Consider the following 22,961-nt stretch of genomic DNA (forward strand, 5'->3'; position numbering starts at 1 on the left):
CTTCTGTCCTGCCTTTTGACCTGAACCCTGCTTGACACTATGATATCAGACCTGAAGACTCAAGCCACCAATAAAGACGAGAATTGAGGATTCTTTCACAGAGCTTGCCAATACAGGACGTGAGTGATATTGGGCGGTAGTTTTTAGGGTCCTTGGCCTTCTTTCCTTTCTTTAAGATTGGGTTTATAGTAGCTAGTGTCCATGCTTTAGGCAGATTTCCCTCGGTCCATGTTCTGCTGTAGAGCTTAAGAAGTAGCAGTTTGGCTTTTTCACCAAGGTTTTGTAGCATCTCATTGTGTACTTTATCAGGACCTGGGCTTTTTTACTTCTTTAGTTTCTTGATTGCACAGTCCAACTCTCGCTTTGTTAAGAAGTCCTGGAAGATACTCGGTGTCATCAAATCTCTCTCTTTTCCTTTCAGAACACTCTGTAGACCCCTGTCCAGGTCATTCCTTTTGCTGCTCTTGTTAATGGAGGCAAAATGTTTATTGAAGTGTTCGGCCTTTTTTTAACTTGCTGGTGAGAACTTCGGTTTCTGTATGTAGTGGTTTGGGTTTTCTTTCCATTTTTCGCCAGTGAGGTTATTTAGAAGTGTCCAAGCTTCACGCCCACCTTGATGTAAATTGAGTCCCTCACACTTCTGCGTCCAGGCTTCCTTCTTAGATTCCTTGGTGACAAGTTTAGCCTCTGCTACGGCCTTTTTGTATCTAATTTTCTTGTCCATATTTTTTAGATCTTTCTCATATTCATGTCTGGCATCATTTTTAGTTTTTGTAGCTTTCTCCAAGCGCTCGTTCCAAAAGGGTTTATAGTTGGTTCTGCACCCCTGTGGGATACTCTTCTTTGCAGCATCTAAGATGGTGGAGGTGAGTTCACTATACTTTTATTGTCTAGATCATCCAGTTTAACGGTGTCCTCAGCTGTTTTCTGAAGAGATCCCAGTTTGCCTTCTTGAAGTTCCAACGGGTTTTTCTTTTCCTTTGTCTGTGTTTCAGTATACTGATTTTGGTGAGAACGGGACGATGGTCACTAGATATACAGTCTAGCACCTCTTCACTGCAATTGTTGTGTAAATCAGCAGAGACCAGGGTGAGATCTGGTCTGTGGAGGGTACCATGTCTCCTGTGAAGAAGTGTTTTGGTTGAATCCTCATCTTGAAGAAGGATGAGGTTAGAGGACAGACATAGTTCTTCAATCCTCTACCTGTGTTGTTTTGGTCAGCATAGACCCAAAGGGGGGAGTGTCCATTAAGGTCACCAGCTATGACCGTCTTCTTAAAGATAGTGCTCTGTTCCAAGAAGTTCAGATCAGAGTGCTACTTTGGGGACAATAGATGTTATAAAGTATGAGCTTGCTGTTGCCATACCACAGGGTGACTTTATGTGCGTCTGTGGGGTGCCAATTAAGGAGCTCTACTTCACCCTGGATGTCATTTCTGATATAGGTTATAATCCCTTGGCAACCTTCACATTTACATGGATAAGGGGTATACCCAGTGATGTTTATGTCGCAGGATGAATGGAGAGTTTCCTGTAATAGAGCAATGTGGACTTTCCTTTCATACCAAATTTTCCCCAATTGTGTTTTCTTCTTGTCCAAGCCACAGACATTTGCCTGAAGAATATTGAAGTCTATAAGCTTTTCTTTTCCGTTACCAGTTGTAGGGGGTGTTTTCTTCTTGTTTTTCCATTTTCTCTGCTTTCTGCTTTTCTTTTTCTTCCAATAACCATCCACCAGGCCAGCTTGGTTGCCCACTAAGACCTGGGGGAGACCTTGATTACCGAGGCGGCGTCTCAGCTCGTATGGGATTCTATCATTTGTGAATAGCATCTAAAACTAGTGGTTCTGTGATTTTCCTTCCATCCCGGGGTAGGAGATAAAGCAGTGGCTGTAGGTGCAATGCCACAAACAAAAACTCAACTCCATCACAGAGAGATTGTAAGAAAAATGAATGGGTATGTTGGTGTCTGTTGTATTATATTGAGAAGTTGTTTGAGGAGATAAAGAAGAGAAAGACGCTATTAAGAGCATAGTTGCTGTGTGTTGCTGAAATACAAAAATTATAATATAATAATAATAATACTAATAGTAACAATAATACCAATTGGAAGCTAGATTTCCTCCCCCCCCCTCCCCTCCTACCCGAGCAACCAAGTCCTCTCATCCGACAGATGGGGGCAGGGGAAGGCATGGCAGATCCCAGAGGGTAAATGTTGTCAACAAGCAAGACGCAAATGGTCTCTGCACCTTCTCCGCAGTCATAGGGCTCTCCGATATGTGCATGTTTAATACATGTATGTAGCTGGGTATTCTCTACGTAAAGCCACATCCAGTACAATGCTGAAAATGAACCTCTGCTTTCCACCCCACCAATACCCATCCCAACTCCAGGTCAAAGAAAGGTTGTCGATGGAGAGAGGAGAAAAGAAAAGTTAATAAATGTAATAAAGTAAAACAATAAAAACAATAAATAGAAAGAGTAAGAAACATAGTAAAGTAATATGTCTCTTTTCGGGGTCACCCCTTGACCCGTTAGCTTCCTCTTTTTCTTTTCCTATTCGAAGAGTACTAATCCCCCCACCACGAAGAGGTGGGTCTATTTGGGGGGGGGGGGGTAGCGCACTACTTAAATGTTTAGTTTAGCTTTAGTAAGAGTTTTACGGCACTTGCAACACAATAAGGTCATACAAGTGCCCAAGAATAAAGATTTACATGAGAGTAACATACACAAAAAAAGAAGGACGAGAGACAAGGGGGACAGATGTTTGATAGGAAAGAAGGAGCAAACCACACCAGAGCACCCGCCAACCACCCACTTTTGGCGCTACTTAAATGGAGGGAATGATTTCTTGGGAATGTTGTCGCATGCATTCGACTACAACGATACTGGAGTTCTGCTCCGTTTATAATAATATCCTAGAGTGTTTACTGCCATGGACACCGCTATTTATTCTATATAAAAATTTCGCAGCACACCCTTCTCACATTGAGAGCCCAAATGCAGAGCAAAACACCAGTCTCGTGTTCGCAGCACATTTCCCATCCTCCCTTTCATCAAAGATAATAAATAACAAGATGGGCCACTCAGCCAAAAAAGTGTCCGCAGGAAGTATGCACTTTGCTTCAGATGGCGCTGCAGTCTGTTTTGAAGCTCTCTTTCGTTTTTCCAGAAGAAGAATAGGAATAGCACCTCCTTGCGTGCGCAGATCGACTGCTGTTCATCAGTAGTTCGGGTTCGTTCAGTGCGGAGTTTTAGGTTATTTATATTTTAATGACCTCTCGCCTTTCATTCTAAAGTCAAATTAAACGAAGAAAACAATCACCCTTTCCTCCGGAAGAGGATTTTGTCAGCGTAACCATTTTAAAAAAGCGTTCTTCCGAAATTCATTCAAAAACTTGCTAGTTTCACTTTGATTTTTTAAAACTCAAGTAGGATAACTCTGTTCGCTAAAGGTGCGCTTTTGTGAAGAGGGCGCCACCGAAATTTGAGGACACTTTTTTAATTGGCTCAAAGAGAGAAGTGGCCCCTCTTGTTATGTAGACTCATTGCTTTCATTCAGCTACAAATGGATTGAGAGAACTGGTGTGCATCACAGTCGACCGAAATTACGCCAGAAGGCACAATTTAGGATACCATAATATAATTCTATGGTATTGCTCGTAATTTAGGCCTAATGGCATTGCCCTTGGGTGCAAACCTCGCAACGAAGTTTTTTCTTACAGAGCACAAATCTTGGTGGCCATCGGCGTGTACATTCTAATTAAAATTTAAGGAGAAAAAGGGGGGGGGGGGTACCACGAAAAGCAACAGATTATCTCGTATCTTCGAAAACTACTGTCCGGGAATATCCGCTCATCATATAGAGGAATGCACAATTCTTGCATTTTGACGCCGACATAATATAATACTATTTCCTGATGACTGTGGTAAGTTTCCGAATAGGTTACCACCCCTATCACATAAGCATAGATAAGACGTACTTTAAACGCAAAAAAAATTTAATGTAAATGAAATTGTACTAAAAGCGTTTTAATTTGAATAATATACTACCTGGAAATTTACAAATTTTTAATTGAAGCACAAAAACAACAGACTACTTCTTTTCTTTGTTTCTGAAGAAGTAATATCATCGATCTGATGTGTACAAGTTCTAATGTGATATAACTCTCTTTTAGTTGAAGTGCGTAACCTTCTCTTGAACGGATGTGGTTGGTTTCAACACACGTATCTGTGAACTTCCAACCAAAAGCTGACTCAATTGTTAATTGAGACCGGATCTCAAGAAAGGATTTTTTCTGTTAATAATGGAAATGTGAAATAACCTAACTGCTCATATTTGTCGCTTACGGAGCTTCAAGCGAAATCATGATTGTATGTTGTAGAACTTCTCCCAAATTTATCTCACTGTACTTTATTTGGTTTACTGCCATTGCGTGTGTCATTATAAGACACAGCATGAGTCAGTGTCTAAGAGGTTCTGGCCGCATTCCTTGTACAGTTATTGTGGGTCAAGTTGATATTAAACAAAGTGTTGAGAAACACAAGGCCACGTGTAAATCGTATGGTATGCGTCTTCTAGAATTACTGTCGACTGAAGACAAATATGCCATGAAATATTTCTATAAAGTTGCTAAAAATAGTCTGCAAAGTAGGAGCAACACCGTTGGAGTTTTGAGATCCAAAGATTCCGATGATGCATACTATCGGAGCTTTTCCGGCCCTGCCTTCATAAGTAAGTCCCCTCTATGGCTTGACGGCCAGCCTGATGAGGATGTTCGATGTGTGGCCATTACCAGTGACAAAGTAGGAGAGGTAGGGTACGAAGACTATTCGTGCGCATCCCAAAAGTATGCGCTCTGTGAGGCCTGTTTTGTGCCCAATCCTACCTGGACGTCCTGCTATTTTCCCTATAAATGCCAGTTTAGAAACGATTTGGTGTGTAAGATCTTTAGAGAAGCTAAATGTATACCGGTGTTTTTTACCAACAAGACGGACTACCTCCCTTGTCCGTACAACCGGTACGGCTGTGAGTGCGAGTCCCAGTGTCACTGCGCCGACAACGTGCCGTGCGATCTGTACACGGGAGTATGTCCGGCCGGCTGCAAGAAAAATTGGCAGGGCCCTAACTGCAATGTCACTAAATGTCGTGTGAACAAGTTCGGGGAGAACTGCGACAAGTTTTGTTTATGTGCAGGCGACCTTCAGTGTGACTTGGAGACAGGCCAATGCATTAACGGGTGCCCAGAAGGTATGAGTGATCGTTATTGTACCAAGTCTGAGTGTCCGCCCGGCAAGTACGGAGCCGAATGTACACTAGACTGTCCTTGTGCCGAGGGGGCAACTTGTGACAAGAATTCCGGTCGGTGCCTCTCAGATTCTTGCCTTATAAAGACTAGAACACTGCCGTTTTGCACCAACATCTCTGCGTGCGAAGTAGGCACCTACGGTAAAGAATGCGAAGAGAAATGTCCTTGTCTAGATGGAAACGCGTGCGAGAGGAATCTTGGTATCTGCAGCAACGAAGGTATGTGATATTGAAAATACCTCCGTCCCCCCCCCATGTTTTTTTGCTAGCACAACCTTCATACTCCCCCTCCTCCTACATTCCTCATCCTACCTCACTTCCTCCTCCTGCTCTTCCTCTTTTTCTTCTTCCTCATCATTTTCCTCCTCATAGTCACCACCGTAGTCGTTGTGAGGTATTTAGGAATAAAGTGCAGTACAGAATCCTTTAGAGAAAATAAACTCATTTCATAGCAGTTTAATGCAATATTGCTTCCTAACGTATTGACCAACCGTACTTTTTTGGTCTTCTCTCGAGACACATGGGTAAAACACACCCTGTAAAGGGGGGGGGGGGTATCATACATTAAACATACATTTCACTCACAGATGTGAATCAGTGCTATTAACTTTGATATATCGTCTTTAAAATCTGCAATTCCCGTTTTCGCCTTCTTTAGATTTTACATATCGCCACCTTACAATAAAAAATTATATCTGCCCAGTACCTAGTTTTGAGAAAGTTGTTTAAAATAATATTGAGTTACAAAACGTATCAAGCTTTTTACGAATGCAATTCTTTGAATATCTTGATAATGATTCCGAGTAATCTTACGATTTTGCTAGCGCAGATAAAGCATTTGGTTTCTGACCTCATGGTATTTGTAACTCAAAAAGCCAAAAATGTCAGATAGAACCTTGTAACTTTAAGGTAACGTTATTGTCTGTATCAGTATTATGTATGTTTGTCAATCATGATGGAAAATAATAACAATAATAATAATAATAATTTAAAAAATAAAAAATTAACAAAAATAAAATAATAATAATAAAAATAATCATAATAATAATAATAATACTATGGCTCTTTTCGTCTATGCAGACGGTCAATTTAGCTTAAGATGGTCGCAAGGTTGTCTTCATGCAGCTTCTTTCATGGCTAATTCTTCCTGTTTGAAGCGCAGATTCTGTCGCAGTGCTTGCATGTCCGTGTCGTAGATCGAAGCTCTGTATTTCCGCTGTTTTCCTTTCGTCGTTGGCGCTTCTCAGCCTGGTTGTTTCTAAGGCTGTTCTCTAACATTTTAATTCTTTCCTTTATACTTTTCCTCAATGTTTTCCGGTCCTCAGCTATTTCTTCTCAGATGTTAACATCTACTCCAAGCTAAGATAAGCTGTTTTTGCAGGTGTCTTTTTTGTACCTCAATTTTGGACTTCCTCTTTGTCTCTTTCCCTGGGCAAGTTCTCCATAGAGAAGTTCCTTCGGAATCCGGTTGTCATCCATTCTCTTAATAATGATGATGATAATAATAATAATGATGATAATAATAATAATAATAATACCATAATAGTAATTGCTTCATTGCACTTCTGGTAAAATAAATCCACAGATATTTAACTCGAAATATAAGATGCTATCTCACACGTGAAATATAAAAAATTGCCTACGTTTCTCCGAGCACTTTCCTCGCCCTCTAACCTACTGTAAGCAAGGTATAGACTTGAATCATAACATTCCCAAACCGTGCAATGTTAAGCCAGCCGCTCTTTGCCCTCTGTAAAATCTTCGTCGCAAGTGTGCTAACAATTACAGGCGCCTAAAATTTTAATGAAGATTGGGGATCCGTCGGACTGGTCCGCACAGATGGCTGTGTTTCCTTTCTCCTCTTTGGATCCCTTTCTCCTTCGATCTACTTAGACTGTGGGAACCGCTATTCACCCTATTCTCCCTCTAATTTTCCCTTACAGCGGTTAGGACGGTTGGTGGGTCCAGTGTCAAATTCCCTCCTGTTTTTGCTTCTCCAGCCAGCTTGTCTGCTCTCTCGTTGCCGGTCCCCCCGCGAGGTCCGGGCAGAAGACCCAGGCCACTCTTTCCAGGCTGCTCTCTCTGATCGTAGCCTTCCAGTCCACATGCAGCATCCCTTTCTGTACCTTCTGTAGTGTGCTCATAGAGTCAGTAATGATTACTGCTCCCTGATGGCTTGTTTTCTTGATCCAGTGTAGAACCTCACTTATGGCTTTTATCTCCATACACATACTTGATGTTGTCAATGCAGTTGTTCCACTTTGCTCCTTCACTACTACCCCGTCAACTGACACTGAAGGCCCAGCCTGATTTGACTTCTCTGTTGACTGATCCATCCCTGAAGATCATAGTATCTCCATGTACGCTATGCTCTTCTATCAGGGTTTCAATTTCTGCGTTTGTAGCTCCAAGTGGCCTGTTGCGACATTCTCTACCCAATGTTGCCTTCACTGTTGTGTACTCTCCGAGCGCATCATCGACCACGACCCAATCCCTGCCTCTCCTGATGTCTTGTATCTGGCTGCACTCGTTGATGGTGTTCGTGGCTTGAGTCATCCATTCTGTGCCCCTCTTTAGCCTTGATGTCATCTGCCGTCCCATTTTCTTATGTAGAGGGTTCGTCTCGTCTGCGCTGACTCGCAGAAAGGCATGGACGTGTGCCAGTTTGTGCCTCTCGTCTGCACATGGGAAGTCTAGGAAGTATCTCATTGCCTCAGCTGAAGTGTCTCGTGTGCACCCCAGGATTGCCCTCATTCATTCATTTTTAATGAAGTGCTAAACACAAGTCTCCAATAATTGTACCTATAGTAGAGAGTAGGCATGGCACAACTCTCTACGTTGCCCTTAGTTGTGTTCCAAATTGAGTCAAATGGTGGGCACCATAGTGAAATGGGATTGTGTCCGAGTGCGGCGATGTATTTTACTGTGCTAGCAAACGACTCCCAGCTTTTGGTTTGCTTTGGTTGCAAATTTTAAAACCAAAGTCATCTCTATTCTCAAGACAACATTATGTCACATAGATTTTAATGCAGTTTCTGAACTTTTCACTTTTTGAATCGTACGTCTTAATAGTCTTATGCTTTCTTTTCTTATACTTCCGTTAGTATTGGTTTGTTTGTGGTTTATTTCGTGGAGGGAGACATACGGATGGCACAGCATATAAATTAGCCTGGCTAACAACGATCCAGATTTTTTCTAATCCTTACTCTGACTCCAACGGGCATGAGCATTTTGTTTTTATATGAGACTGTAGAATATATCCTCATGTCCACTTGGCTGGTCATTTGAACTTTGCAGGTCCGGATTTATGTCACCGGCTGATATCAATATGGTATTTAAAAAATTATAACATTCGTTATGGTGTTAGACCATGATTTATCCTACTTGTGAAATTGCCAGTTTTAATCACTTGTTGAAACTCGTGATTACAACTTGGCAATGTCACTCATAGGATAAATCATGATCTATAGTGCAGTCAAAAATTCTTGGCGCAACTTTTTGTCGAATATCTCCTACACTATTGAAACATAAACTCTCCAGCTTTTGCACAGTGACTTGTATCAATTTGTCTTAACAAATCAATATAATTTTTGTAAACCACTGTTAGCTCTATTCGAGAAAATTCCTTATTAAATACTAATTTTAAAATCCCAGAGGGTGGTTTCTACAGATTTTAAAAAGTTGATAGCTAGGACAAGGTCACTTCTAAAAGCAAGTCCATCATTTTTTTAAATCGCGGGATTATGTTTACTGAAGCCATGTTTTCATAACTTTGTTTGCAAAAAAGTAGGTCACATGCGTACGCAAAATGTGTGTGAGAAGTGGGAAGTCCTGTGAGCAATTCCATTTTCTGCGTGACGGAGATTTATAGTATTTTACACAAATTTATGAAGCAAAGATTTTTTTAAAGCTAGCTTCGATTGTTGTGAAAAAATATAGTATAGCGGAATAGAGAATCTATCTAAACATCATTTATATATTTGGCAACTTGGAAACACATGTGTCACTCACTTCATCTCAAGATTTATTGCTCCATTCCAGTTGACTTTCAGTTGATGTAAATGCACCGATCATTCCTTTCATCGAAAGTGGGCTTAGCTAGCATATTATTTGTGAAAGTTCGTCACTTTGGCCGCCTAAAACTTCCAAACCACTTAACTTTCGAATGTGAACAAAAAATCACAATAATTTAAAGAGTGCACAGTTTTATTGAGAAGTCTGAAGTCACTGTAGCTTAATTTTCAGTTTTTCATTAGTTTCTAATCTTTGGAAAGTCCGTCTTCTAAGACGCCATTGTACACAAGTGAGACTTCCGTTCACTAGCTGTGCGCACTGGTCCCACAATGACTTGAGGATCAAGTCCGTTCATCGAACGGTGTATCCAGCTAGATTTTATAAATATACATTCTCACCAGGAACACATATTTATACAACAAGAATTCCCGAACACCCTTGACACACCTGTTAGCACCGCCAAAGACCGTACAATTTAATTAACTCATCCTCCGCAACAATATCGTCTGGCTGTTGGCCACTTTTCGACAAAGGCCGCTTGACTCAATCCAACTATTAAAATTAACGAAAGAATCTGGTCAGACAGATATCTATCTCTACGAAGATCTTTATTACGAAGAAGAATGCTGCATAATAATTTATGTATCACTACTCAGGCCTGTTTGTTTCTTTGTCTTTCTTTGAAAGGGTGTCTTTTCTTTGACTGTGCATTGCTAGCCAGAGAGATCTAGATCTAGATCTAGATTCTACATCGTTTCACTGTGAGGCAAACACTACAGTGAATCGTTTTGCCGAAAACGAGACATGCTTACCAGTGAGTTTTCATTTCCAAAGGGACGTAAAGTACACACTGGTATCAGTTTGGTCATACAACATTTGTGATCTACGGAAGCGACTCTCTCTCTCTCTCTCTCTCTCTCTCTCTCTCTCTCTCTCTCTCTCTCTGTGTGTCTCTCTTTTTCTCTGTCTCTCTCTCTATCTCTCTCCCTCTATCTATCTATCTATCTATCTATCTATCTATCTATCTATCTATCTATCTATCTCTCTCTCTCTCTCAGATAGATAGATAGATAGATAGATAGATAGAAATCTGTTGTTGTTGTTTTTTAAATCTAATGACTTTGCAACCAACAGTTTCCGTTCGAGAACAGGAATGAAACATGACTCTAAGTAGAATACCTCCGGGAGCTGTTTCAATGCTTGACCTATTTTTGTTCGCTGTCGTAATTTGCCACACCGCAATTATTTGTGATGCCAAGTGCTTAGTTGGTTCAGGTCGAATACCTTGTACAAGATTTATAACTCATACTAAATTCCCCGTCTTGCTGTCTTCACTCAAAAAGGCATGTGAACGTATTGGTACTCGTCCTTTGGCAATGACGTCTTTGGAAGAAAAATATGCTTTGAACTACATATTTTCAACCAACAACTTTAAAACTGATACCACTCGGATTGTAGGAGTTGAGAGAATGTTTCCTCATAATGACAAGTATCAAATTATGGGAGGACCAGATTTCGGAACGACTTCCCCTTTATGGTTACGGAATTATCCGCAACAAAACAACAACTATTGCGTGGGGATTGCACTATCCTCCGGCCAGAACACAGTGGGTTATAAAGACGTGGACTGTTCTAAATTAATGACGGGACTCTGCGAGGGCTGCCAGGTTTTCGATCACGTTTTCAACAATTGTACCCATGTTGTCAAGTGCAACAAGGCGAATCCAGTTTGTAGAGAGGCTGACCAATACTGTCTTAGAGTGTATTTTTCTAACTTGACGGACTACCTCCCTTGTCCGTACAACCGGTACGGCTGTGAGTGTCAGTTCCAGTGTCACTGTGCAGAGAACGTGCCGTGCGATCTGTACACGGGAACATGCCCGGCCGGCTGCAAAGAGAACTGGGAGGGGCGACAGTGCGATCGAACCCGGTGCCCTTTAAACAAATACGGGGCCAGCTGTGAGAAGGGTTGTTTCTGCAAACACAGCATGCAGTGTGACGTTATCACAGGTCATTGCCTCAGCGGCTGCCCACATGGAATGAGTGGACCTGGCTGTAATCGGAGCGACAGCTGCGACCGTGGTAAATACGGCCCCGAATGTGCGGCAACCTGCGCATGTGCTGCTGGAGCGTTCTGTGACCAAGGCACAGGTCGATGTCTGTCAGATACGTGCTTGGAAAAAAGTAAGAGCCCGCCGTACTGCAATGATGTCTTCTGTCCTGAGGTAGGCAAATACGGCCCGGACTGCGATCAAAAGTGCATGTGCAAAATGGGTGAGCCATGCCATTCGATGACCGGTGTTTGTGCCAGTGAAGGTATGGGATGTTGTGGGCATCATCATCATCATCATCATCATCATCATCATCATCATCATCATCATCATCATCATCATCCTCATCATCATCATCATCATCATCGTTGTCGTCGTCGGTGTTGTTGTGCAGTACAAAAGTATGTAACGAAGAAATTTTGTCAGGTAGGTTAAGTGTAATCAAAACAACGGTCAACTGAAGGTTTGGTTCAATGCAGTTTGTCATGAAATATATGAATTGTACTTCAGTTCAGGAGCTGATGATGAAGGAAAGTTTTTTTTTCAAGATCAAGCCTGGAGTCTGTTCGATTTTTTACTTCCAGTATGGAAACTCGTGATCTCAAAGCAAGCTTTGTCCGTGAAGATGAGGAATTCCAAGACTGCAAATATTTTTTGCAGAGCATGTCAAAATACTCTTTTTAAAACATTACATCATTCGTCGGTGGGACTTCGTATAGATCTATATGCTAGACGTCCTGTCAATGTCTGAAAAGTCGTATGTCCACTACGCATCCTTTAAGCATCGAAAGGCGGCCAAGAGGAAATGTGGAATTAATCCAGATAAGTGGTCTGTGTGGTTTCGATCCAATTTCACCACAAACTTTTGTGCACAGCTGAGAGAAGAAAAATAACCACACAACGTCATGAAACAAAAACCAGAAAATGTAGTCTCATCAAGTCTCACTCCGTGAAAGTTTGTGGTGAAATTGGACAGTGAAAGAGGAAAAGAAGCAGGACATGGCGTACCAGTGGTGCCCACCAACCATCCACAGGGTCGTCATTACCACTGGTACACCATGTCCTGCTTCTTTTCCTCTTTCACTGTGTTCTTTCTGTCTGTCTTCCATGCTTTTTCCGAACACTTGAAGATCAGCCATGGTTTTATTGATTTTTTGCTCCGTACTCAATTAATATCTCCCAACCCATACATATAGATGTCATGAACAACATCGTGCACTTTTCAAACTCGTAATTTTCCGTACCGCCTTCTGCTGTATAAAGATAAGGCACTTCGCCAGCGCAACCAGAAGACCCGACTCCGATTAAAGCGTTGAGAGATTTTTTTAATCAAGTATGCCAAGAGGGGAGGGGGGGGGTGTCTGGCATTACTGACTTCATTATGTTGTTGACTTGTATTTAATTCTGTACCAGTAACCCGCTGCATTTCATTGCATATATAAGCACAAGCTGGCCTGGACATGAGCCACTGTGTTCTCTGTGTATCTCCCATGCCTCTACCACGCGTCAGTCCTCCAGCAAACTAGGTTTTTCATTAAGACTTGCTCAATCCCGAGATCAGTACTCAGTCCAGCTCAGAAGCGATCACTTCGACGCAGAACGTGAAAGCCACACGAGAAGGCATTGAAAACTGATGGGTGCTGTTCTTCAAGCTGTCTCATCTTCTGAAGGTAGATATAGACCGACTTGGTGTACTGTGAGAGCCCGGCAGCAGCAAGGAAGGGGAGCATATCTTGCAAGGATTGTAAATGTAACCACCAGTCACCTGTACGTGCGGCTTTAAAGAAGCATTTCAAAATGTCAGTCATATCCATGTACTGAAGCCAGATACGAAAAATAAAGAGAAAGAAACAAAACTATTTTTAAAAAAACAGAAAAAAATGCAGCTAAGAAAATAATTTCAAAAAGAAAAAATACAGTGAACCCTTGTAAAAAGTTTTACACCTAGTCAAAAAAGTCTGGCGCCTTTACCACTAGGCTACAACGCCAACGATATAAATACTGATGCTAACATTACATACAGTAGGCCTACATATGCACTTGATAAAATTGAACGTTCTTTCATTCAACTTCTGTTTGAATACACCCCGAGTTTGTTTGTTTGTTTGTTTGTTTGTTTGTTTGTTTGTTTGTTTGTTTGTTTAGTCTGCTGGGTAGAAGAGCTCTGATGCAACAATTATAGACCACAGATAAAGTAATTTACTTAATAGTATCAGTTTCCTTTAACATTTCTTCCAAAACACAGTTGTTTTCACATGGTGCGGCTATCGCGATCATTCCGCCGACGATGTGTGCACACTGCTAATCGAGCCACCGCGAGAGGAAACGGAGTTCGCGTTTTCAATGAAAATTTAAAAAACTTTCCAATTCGTACATAATTGTACATTTTGAGTATTTTAGATACGATGATTTACTCTATCAACTGTTTTTCTTTTGCTTTTATTTCCTTGCGATTTCTTAAATCTGCCAGACTATTTCTGGGACTTATTGTGCCACACGTCAACAAACTTCAAAAGGTTTCTGTGCCACAGCTTGCCCCTCCCAATTCTGACTTTAGGGGTAGATCTATATGTAGGCTATGACGGGATTAGTTAAAACCGACAGGTGCCCTTCCTCTTTGTGGTTAAAAGAAATGTTACATGATGCAATCTTTATCTTAAACAAAAACAAAAGCTTCTTTTTGTGATCTTCCAAATCCAGCAAGAAAAAGAGTCACATGTGAGAAATGTCAATTTTGATACGCTGATTCAGAATTTAATATTATTTTTACTAAAGAACATAACATTCAATAAGTCTACTAAACAACATTATTATCGTCGGCGGGCCCCATCAATACCGTCGACACGAGATCATCGCTTGGCCCAGTCGCTGTTCCCCGGACGAATTTTTTTCGCTTTAAAAAAATAGAGTCGCTGTTCTCCGGTCCTCCGAGCCCGTGGCGGGCAGTGAGTTATTGTCTTATTCTGGATTGAGGGTAAACAAAACTTCGTTGGCTTGTCCCAAATGCTATAGCTTGTCCAACTGTATGTTGTCGTTGTTCTATTTTTTTTTTTTTCGAACAATTTTTGAGTCAAATAATAACTGAAGATTTCCAAATTCTGAGAATCGCGCACAAGCATGAAGCAGCATAGAAAGGGAAGGTTCTTATACCTCCAAAATACACATTTTAACTACATGGATTATTGTAAGCCTTGATGTACCGTTAGTCATCACATTTGTAACTCATTGACTCAGTAAATTACTATTTAACAAATGAACTTAGAAAACGTTGCCAGCTAATACTCGGGCGAGACAGTCAATAAAGACAAAATATCGGTTCATGCTAAGCAAATTGGTACATTATTATGGTGCAGAAAAACATTGTCAAATACACAACGGAATGTATTGCTTTGTGGATTACTCAAAAAGGTTAACAATGATCAGTAATAGCTAACGGCAACACAAGCAATCTTTTCTAAAGTGAAGTGAAGTTGTATTGGGAAATTTTTGGAGTTCACGCCAAATGCCCTTTTTGTGAAAAGGGAAATCCCAAGAAAACGTAAAAGTTGTATACGTGCACCGGTAGTGGGAAGTACTATTTCGACACATAAAGGACTCGTACAAATTCTACTCGCAATGCCACTGTTCGTGTGTGGGTCACTTGGTTGAGTTGGCATTGCCCAGGTAGTTGTTTCATCTTTACAGAAGGAAAGGGATAACGCTTTTCCCCTTTCGTGGTTAGTTCTAATACTAACTCCAGTTACATAGGTGTGTAGTGTGTCTTTTGAGGCTTGCCAGCGCAATAATGATTTACCTACTCGGGTTTGCTATCCTACTTTCCTCAAGCATTCTAAAGAGTGTCACTGCTAGCGACCTTCAGTGTTACAAAGGCGCCGGTCGAATACCGTGTATCCATTTCTTCGCCACCATAAATGAGAGACGCCCTTTTATAAATCAAAATAGGATGTGTAACAAATTTGGTATGAAAATGTCGGAATTTCACTCCAAGGAAGATGCAGATTACATCTCTTATGTCTTCAAGATAAATGGACTTCCTGGCAATGTCCCAAGGTTACTTGGTGCTTTTTCTAAAAAAACACAGTACCCCGGCGTGTACAGGTACATGTCTGGCCCAGCCTTCACCAAAAATTTCCCTTTTTGGGCAAAGGGTGAGCCGAAGAATCAGAATGACTGTATTCTCTACACGATTGACAGTCAGGGAAATATTGAGTTTAGGACAGTCTACTGCAGCACGAGTAACAGAGCGACCTGTGAGGCCTGCTTAATATCGAGACCGATGTACAAGACATGCTCAACTCTGTACGCGTGCCCCAATCTAGGGTTAGTGTGCAGAGAGAATCCGGGTCCTGGCTGTGAGAGAGCGTTCTACAGCAACAAGACGGACTACCTCCCTTGTCCGCACAACCGGTACGGCTGTGAGTGTCAGTTCCAGTGTCACTGCGCCGACAAGGTGCCTTGCGATCTGTACTCCGGAATATGTCCAGCCGGCTGCGAGAAGAACTGGCAGGGACCGAAATGCGACCAGACGCTGTGCGCGCTGGGCAAATTCGGTTCGAAATGCGACCAGTTTTGCCTTTGCGCTAACCAAGAGCAATGTGACGTGGAGACAGGGCAGTGCGCCCAAGGGTGTGAAGCAGGCATGGACGGATTGAACTGTTCTCAGTCCCTCTGCAAACCTGGATTGTATGGCTCTTCGTGTAAAAAAATGTGCCCCTGCGCCGCAGGAGCGTATTGCGGTTATCGTTCTGGGCGATGCCTCTCAGATATTTGCAAGGAAAAGATGAAAGTCGCCCCTCGCTGCACCGAGTCCTCGTGTCCCGTGGGAAAGTACGGCTCCCAATGTACCGAAGATTGTTCTTGTGGAGAAAATGAGCCGTGCCACTGGCAGAGCGGCATTTGTGAAACTGCAGGTACTAACTCTTTTTATCCAGGCTATGAGTATACTGGTAACGAGGACCAGTCCGATTCTATACTGTCACGTCAAACCGCTAGTTCTGCTTGTAATTACCAAAATACGCAAATTCGGCGATTTTAGCTCTGTCTGAATATCCAAATTTTCCAATGAACAGCGGTTTCTTTGTTTTTGATGGGTGTAGAAACTTGAAAGATATCTCGAAAACGCACGTTCACGACCGACAAAGTACTTCTTGAAGTGGCGCAGGGTTGTAGGGGGAGGGGGGGGGGATGAGACTAATTTGATGAAAGTGACTCTTAATCAAGTTCCATAAATTCCGTTGTGTGTGATAACATAACTGCCAAATGTCCTTAAAACCTAAGAGTAAATAATGAAAGAAATACCGCACTTTGAAATACACACACTGAATCCCAACTCCTACGGCGCGGCAGCCTAAGGACGGATACGGAGTCCGTGGGGATACGGCCAGGATAAAAAGATAAAAAGTCACATCATCACTATTGTCTTCGTCGTCGTCTTTATAAGCACAACAAGAAAAGAAAAACAAATTTGGTGGAGACTTGAGTATTTGAAGTTTTATTGCATAATGAATAATTCATTGCATAAGTTGCGGTGTTAGATAGATCAGGATTTATCCTTCGAGTGAAGTTGCCAAGTTGTGATCACGAATTTCAAAGAGTGATTACATTACAACAGTCAATTTCAAAAGTAGGATAGTTCATGGTCTACCACCGTAACGAGATCCAGACCAACAAGGTTCAAATGACCAGCCAGTTGGACAATATGATCCATTCTAGAGCCTCATATGAAAACAAAAGGAAGTTGTTAGCGTTCCGCACTGGGGGACTGCAAAGAAACAACATTTGACATTTGGGTCCAGGTCATCAAGCCACCATCAACATTTCCTCCTATAGTAGTAGTAGTAGTAGTAGTAGTAGTAGTAGTAGTAGTAGTAGTAGTAGTAAGCCTAGAAGTAGTAGTAGTAGTAAGCCTAGAAGTAGTAGTAGTAGTAGTAAAAGTAGTAGTAGTAGTAGTAATAGTAGTAGTAGTAGTAGGAGGCGGAGGAGGAGGATCAGCAGCAGCAGCAGCAGCAGTAGCTCTTTTCAAAGCTCCGACACTTTTTTAATCAAAACTTTTTAAAATGTGATTTTTTTTTCTCTGGAAATGTGAAAAATAGCTTGGATTTGGGGGGGAGTATGAGAAAAGTAGTAAAACTCGTTACCGGGGTGGGCAAGTCTGTGATAGGCCTATGTTGGTGGTCTTGTTGTTTTCTTGTTGATGTTGGTGGCGATCCGAGAATTGTGATAAGATTAAGACTAGCTCTTTTAACCGGTCAGTAATATTAGTCTATCAAGTAAATTGAGTTTTAAACTGATCGTTGATGATTTAAAATTGAGAATTTTGACCGAAGTACTTCATATTGTATATGAATATCGGTAAATGTATTCAAGTGTACCATTTAAAGCAGGATCCTGGATTCTTCAAATTAAAAAGTATTCTTCAAATCTTTGAAAATAGAATTGAAAATGATTGAAAAATAACTTTTTTGAAGACTAAAATCAGAAAACGTCGACATCTCGGAATCAGCTTTTTCCTGTTTATAGCGTTTTGTCATAAAACGCAGTAACAGTCCCCTAGTAAGTAGCTCTAAGGGACTTTACAGGCCTCGCCCAAAACAAAATTTTCCTACCCGTTGGAGTCAGAGTGATGATTGAAAAAAATCTGGATTGTTTTCCTTTACTTCTCTCTCTTGCCCTTTTTAACTCCCAGTGGAGCACAGGCCATCAATAACATTACTCCAGCGAAGCCTGTCCTGAGCATCCTTTTCAATCTGTTTCCATGATGTCCCCGCTTTTTCAATTTCCGCTTGTAACGCTTGCCTCCATGTCATCTTTGGTCTTCCCTTCTTACGCTTTCCTTGTGGGTTCCACGTTAAAGCCTGTCTGATGATGCTTGTCGGGGATCTCCTCAGGGTGTGTCTAATCCATTTCCATTTCTTCACCTGAATATCTCCCTTTACTGGCCTTTGGCTTGTTCTCTCCCACAGTTGAGCATTCGTGACTCGATCGTACCACTTGATCCCCACTATCCTTCGTAGGCATCCATTTACGAAGCTCTGCAGTTTCCTATTTTACTTCTAGCCTCGCAAATTTAGATGTAGTGTTATCCTTATGTCTCCCTCCGCGAAATAAACCCTAGACAAAACAATAATAATGTAAGCATAGGCAAAGCAAGCAGAAAACGTAAGATTCAAAACTTGAAAAATTAAGAAACTGCAGTTATGTGAGATGTTGTAGTGAGAATATCGATGACCTTGATTTTAAACTCTACAACCAAAACAGACCAAAGGCTGGGAGCAGCTAAAATATATCGCCGAACTCTGACGTAATCCTGGTTCACTATGGTACCCAGCATTTAATTCAATTTGGAGCCAAATAAGAAATGGGCAACATAGAGAGTTGGGTCTACTCTCTACTATAGGGACCCTAGGAGACCGGTGTTTGGCACTTCATTTGGACGCCTATGGTGAGCGCGCTTTGCAACGAAGTTTTGACAGGGGGCAAAGAGCGACTTCCATAACATTGCACGGTCTAGGAATATTATGTTTCAAATCTGTACTTTGCTTACAGCAAGTTAGACAGCGAACATAGTGCGCGGAGCAATTTATGCAAAGGTACATATTCTACGTGTGAGATATCAGCTTATATTTGTGAAATATAAGGACTTATTTTATCGGCAGTGAAATGCTAAAACAACTGCAAGAATGGTATACGAGGTATAAGAAATGTGTTCACCTTTGCACCTTTATGGACTTCCTCAGGAACATAATAAAAAAACAACAACAACAAAAAACCAAAAAACACTGTCTTCATCATCATCAGGACCATCATTATCATTGCTGCTGTATAGACTGATATAGATAGAACAATTTTAAGGACACACGGATATTTTGGAAATGTTGTGACAATAGATTTTAAAAGACTTAAATTCTGGGCATGTCGCCTATTTCGGGCTTCATCAGGAACATAATATTAAAATCATGAACATCATAACGATCATCAGTTGCAAAGTAATCCAAAAGAAAGAATCTGATGGGGTTTGCTCCTTCTCTCCTATCAAACATCAATCTTTTTTTTTAAATCTCGGCTTCTCCTTTTCATTGTATGTTACTCACTAGAAACATCTTAAATCTGAATCATCTATCTAACCTATTTGTGTTGTAAGTACCGTACAACTCTCGCTAAAACTACAATAATGGACGACATACGCTCTCATGAGGACAAAATAAAGTGGTGTTGTTGTTTTTATCCCTTTCTCTCTCTTTGTTTTTCTTAATTAGTGTGTCCCGCTATTGGCAAAGGAGGCCTAGACTGCTACGACGAGTGCCCGAAAGAGTTGACCTGCAAGAGGTGTCTGAGGCTGAACATGACGAAATGCGGGGAGTGTGTGGAGGGATTCAGGCTCACGCCCAACAACACCTGCGAGAAAGGTGACGGTCTAACACAGCTTAAGTTGAACCCCTTCTCTGTGGGTGGTTGGCTGTTTTCTGGATGTGTGTTGCTCCTTCTCTCCTATCAAACATCTATCGTTCTTATCTCTCCTTCTTTTCTTTGCATTTAGCTCTTTAGTAACACGTCTAATCTATATATGACTACTTGTGTTGCAAGTGTCCTAAAGCTCTGGCTGAATCCCCTTTGCGGCCAGACGTGCTTTATAAGCTAAAAAATAGCTTACACTTTCGAAAGATGCAGGGAATGAGTTAAAGCGGTTTGCATTCAAGGCAGCACGCCGAAGATAAAAGTCTTGTGTCGTGATGTTATTCGACATCGACAAGTTCACAGAAAGCTGTACGTTGTCAAGCAGAATATTTTAAATTGTAATGATGTTGAATAGACTTCATAGGATGCATGCTAATGAACTCGATTTCGACTCAGTTCAATCGTCTGTACACCGGTACAAGCGTATTAGCAGCACAAAGAGTTTGGTTGAGAGACATTACATTTAGTTCCATGTATTTTGTTGGGTTGTTGTTTTTTTGTTGGGTGGGGGTGTTGTTGTTGTTGTTGTTGTTGTGGTTGCTGTTGTTGTTGTTGTTGTTGTTGTTGTTGTTGTTGTTGTTGTTTGTGACTGGTGCTTTTGGTGGATTATACTTATACTAACCTGGCTTTTCTAAAAACCTGAATTTGAATTCCACTGTCAATGGTTGGCGGTTGCTGTGGTATGGTTTGCTCCTCCTTTCCTACAAACCATCTGTCGTCTTTGTCTTTCCTCCTTCTTTGTATGTTTGTTTCTCCCTTGTAACACCTCTAGACTTCGGCACTTATATGACATAATTGTGTTCAAAGTGCTGTAAAAAAAAACTTCCCTTGTTTTCAGGCCGCTCCATCTTACTTTGTATTAACTCTTAGTATACGGTAGGCTAGTCCTCCTTTGTTCGCAGCCAACTTTGTCATCCAAGTTTTCAACATCACAAAGTCCCATATAATTCAGCTACCATTTAACTTTTTTAACTGAGAAGAGGCCCCATCAAACTCAGCAGAAATGAATGATCCAAGTAGCTGACATAAAGTTTGATAATAGATTAGATGAATTTGATGGAGGTTGACAGATTTTTGTATGACTGTAAACAACCGAGTGATTCTGTGACCCAGATGAACTGGCTCGCCACATTAATTAAATAAGAGTAGACTTAAATGCAAAAATATAAATAAAATAGGGAGCTCAAGTTCATCGTATTGTTCCAGGTAAAGAGAAAAGTGATTTAATATTCTTTTCAACCGAAACACATCTTTGTTAAAAACGTATTCTAACATTATAAAGCCTTAACCGCTTATAATTTTCTCAAACAAATAAAATGCCAATAACTCAGATTGGAAGTTCTTATCATTAAAATTAGAATCTAGACCAATTTAGAAAAAGACATGGTTGAGATTTCAAAGATCAAGTAACAAATCTGTTTAACTAGATTAAATCTATATGAGTGATCAGTATAACTTCCTCAACAACAACAACAACAACAACAACAACAACAACAACAAAAACAACAACAACAACAACAATAAATAAATGAAAATAAAACAAACAAACAAACAAATAAATAAATAAACAAGCAAAAAAATAGCTTTTTGCGTTACCTCTTTAAGAAAACTAGAATATATACCTGTTTTATTTTTTATTAACTTTTTCTTTTAAATCGGTTATCGAAAAAGCTAATTCCTTTTTCCGTTTGAAAACAAAATGTGTTCTTTATCGGTCTATCGTTTTTCAATTAAAACATTTTAATCTTCTTCTCTCTTATTTGTCTTGATCGTATACAAGGGCAATGGAGTTACAAAGGTCATATTATGCACTCATCCATGCACACAACAAACGAGAACATAACTATTACATTATTATTACATGTTTTTCAATTGTCAATTTATTTATTTATATATTTGTTTATTTATCAATGGGGAGCGGATAAACACTAGCTCGGCAGCGCTTGGCTAAAGAACAACCTCCAGTGGCCACAGGATCACGACCACAGCAAGCCACCTAGTTGTAGGATATTTACTGTAGATATCTACTGTGGGCCAACTACACAAAAGTATGGACTGGACTAAACTATATTGTACCCCTGCGGCAGTGCCACTGACACTCTTTAGGCCTTTCCCAAAAGGGGGGACATTTCACGTTCAAGCGTAGTAGAATTGTAAATGGGCTGACTCATGTCACGCTCATAACTGTGCCTGATCTATAACAGGGAACTGCTGCTTTTTCTTTCCTGATCCTTACTATTGCCATTTTCCTCTACTTCTGTTGTATGTTTGTCACTCTTTTGTGACCTGTTATTTTGGTGTGCCTTGATATTCGAAGCAGACCTTGTGCTGTTGAAGCTAGAGAGGTGAGCAGTCTAAGTCTGATTCCCTGTAAAGACCCACCCCTTGGCGCTCATATGACCTTATGCAGTTGCGAGCGCCGTAAAACCCTCTACTATTAAAAAAAAACTATATTAGGACAAAATGCTCGGGAACAGCTGGCGGGTATTTACACTTCAACCTTTGGGCCAGAGATGACAAATTCAGGTACTCGGAACTAACTTGAAGATGGGTAGGCTCGGCTAGGGTTTTTTTCCCCCGTTTCAATGACACACCTCAGGATGAGTACAATTGGAGACAGTGTCATTTCGGAATCTGTTAGTGGTGCGCTGCAGGGTGAGTAAAGAACTAACAGATTTCGTCAGAGTCTGTCGTCGCTCGAAAAAATAAAATTGCAGAAAAGAAGGTCAGTGCAAAAAGAACATTCCGATGGCCACTCGGAAACTCATGCTACACAGGAGGCTGAGGAGTGCTTAAAAGGAGGGGGGGGGGGTTATGGTGCCATTGTATAAGTCTAGTGTATTTCCCCCAAGGTGCGTCTAGCGAGGGACACCCTGTGTCTGATTGCGTTCATGTGGACGGTTGTTTATAGCTGGAAAAAAACCTACGGAACCTAGAACCGAGAAAAAATTACTGAAGGTAGTTCAAAGACCAAGCTAAGTTTCTATCATGTCAATAAAAGCTTACATTCGCCTAAAAATGTTTAGGAAAATTTAAAACACTATTAGCCGTTTACAATTTTCCCGTTCGTCATTTCAATGCACTGTTCAAGACATATTTCGTTTTCCATGATATAAAAATTGCTCTTCCGCGGGAA

At 41.0% G+C, this 22,961-nt stretch overlaps 1 protein-coding gene across 4 annotated transcripts in view; it reads left to right on the plus strand.

Annotated features, from left to right (window-relative positions):
* Positions 1–4,205: 4,205 nt before the first annotated feature.
* The window catches only part of LOC101858124 (cell death abnormality protein 1), a 30,208-nt gene continuing 11,452 nt past the window's right edge, over positions 4,206–22,961 (plus strand). Inside the window, exons 1-3 of one of the 4 annotated variants that reach the window (XM_005105799.3) lie at positions 9,551–10,134; positions 10,455–11,636; positions 19,627–19,776. In XM_005105799.3, coding sequence (XP_005105856.1) covers positions 10,481–11,636; positions 19,627–19,776 — 1,306 coding nt within the window. In that variant the 5' untranslated portion in view covers positions 9,551–10,134; positions 10,455–10,480. Of the gene's footprint in view, positions 5,526–9,550; positions 10,135–10,454; positions 11,637–14,412; positions 16,282–19,626; positions 19,777–22,961 lie in introns of those variants that run through there. The other 3 variants (XM_005105798.3, XM_005105802.3, XM_005105801.3) reach the window with 3 other exon arrangements.

Source organism: Aplysia californica, unplaced genomic scaffold, assembly GCF_000002075.1.
Source record: "Aplysia californica isolate F4 #8 unplaced genomic scaffold, AplCal3.0 scaffold00493, whole genome shotgun sequence".
NCBI lineage: Eukaryota > Metazoa > Mollusca > Gastropoda > Aplysiida > Aplysiidae > Aplysia > Aplysia californica.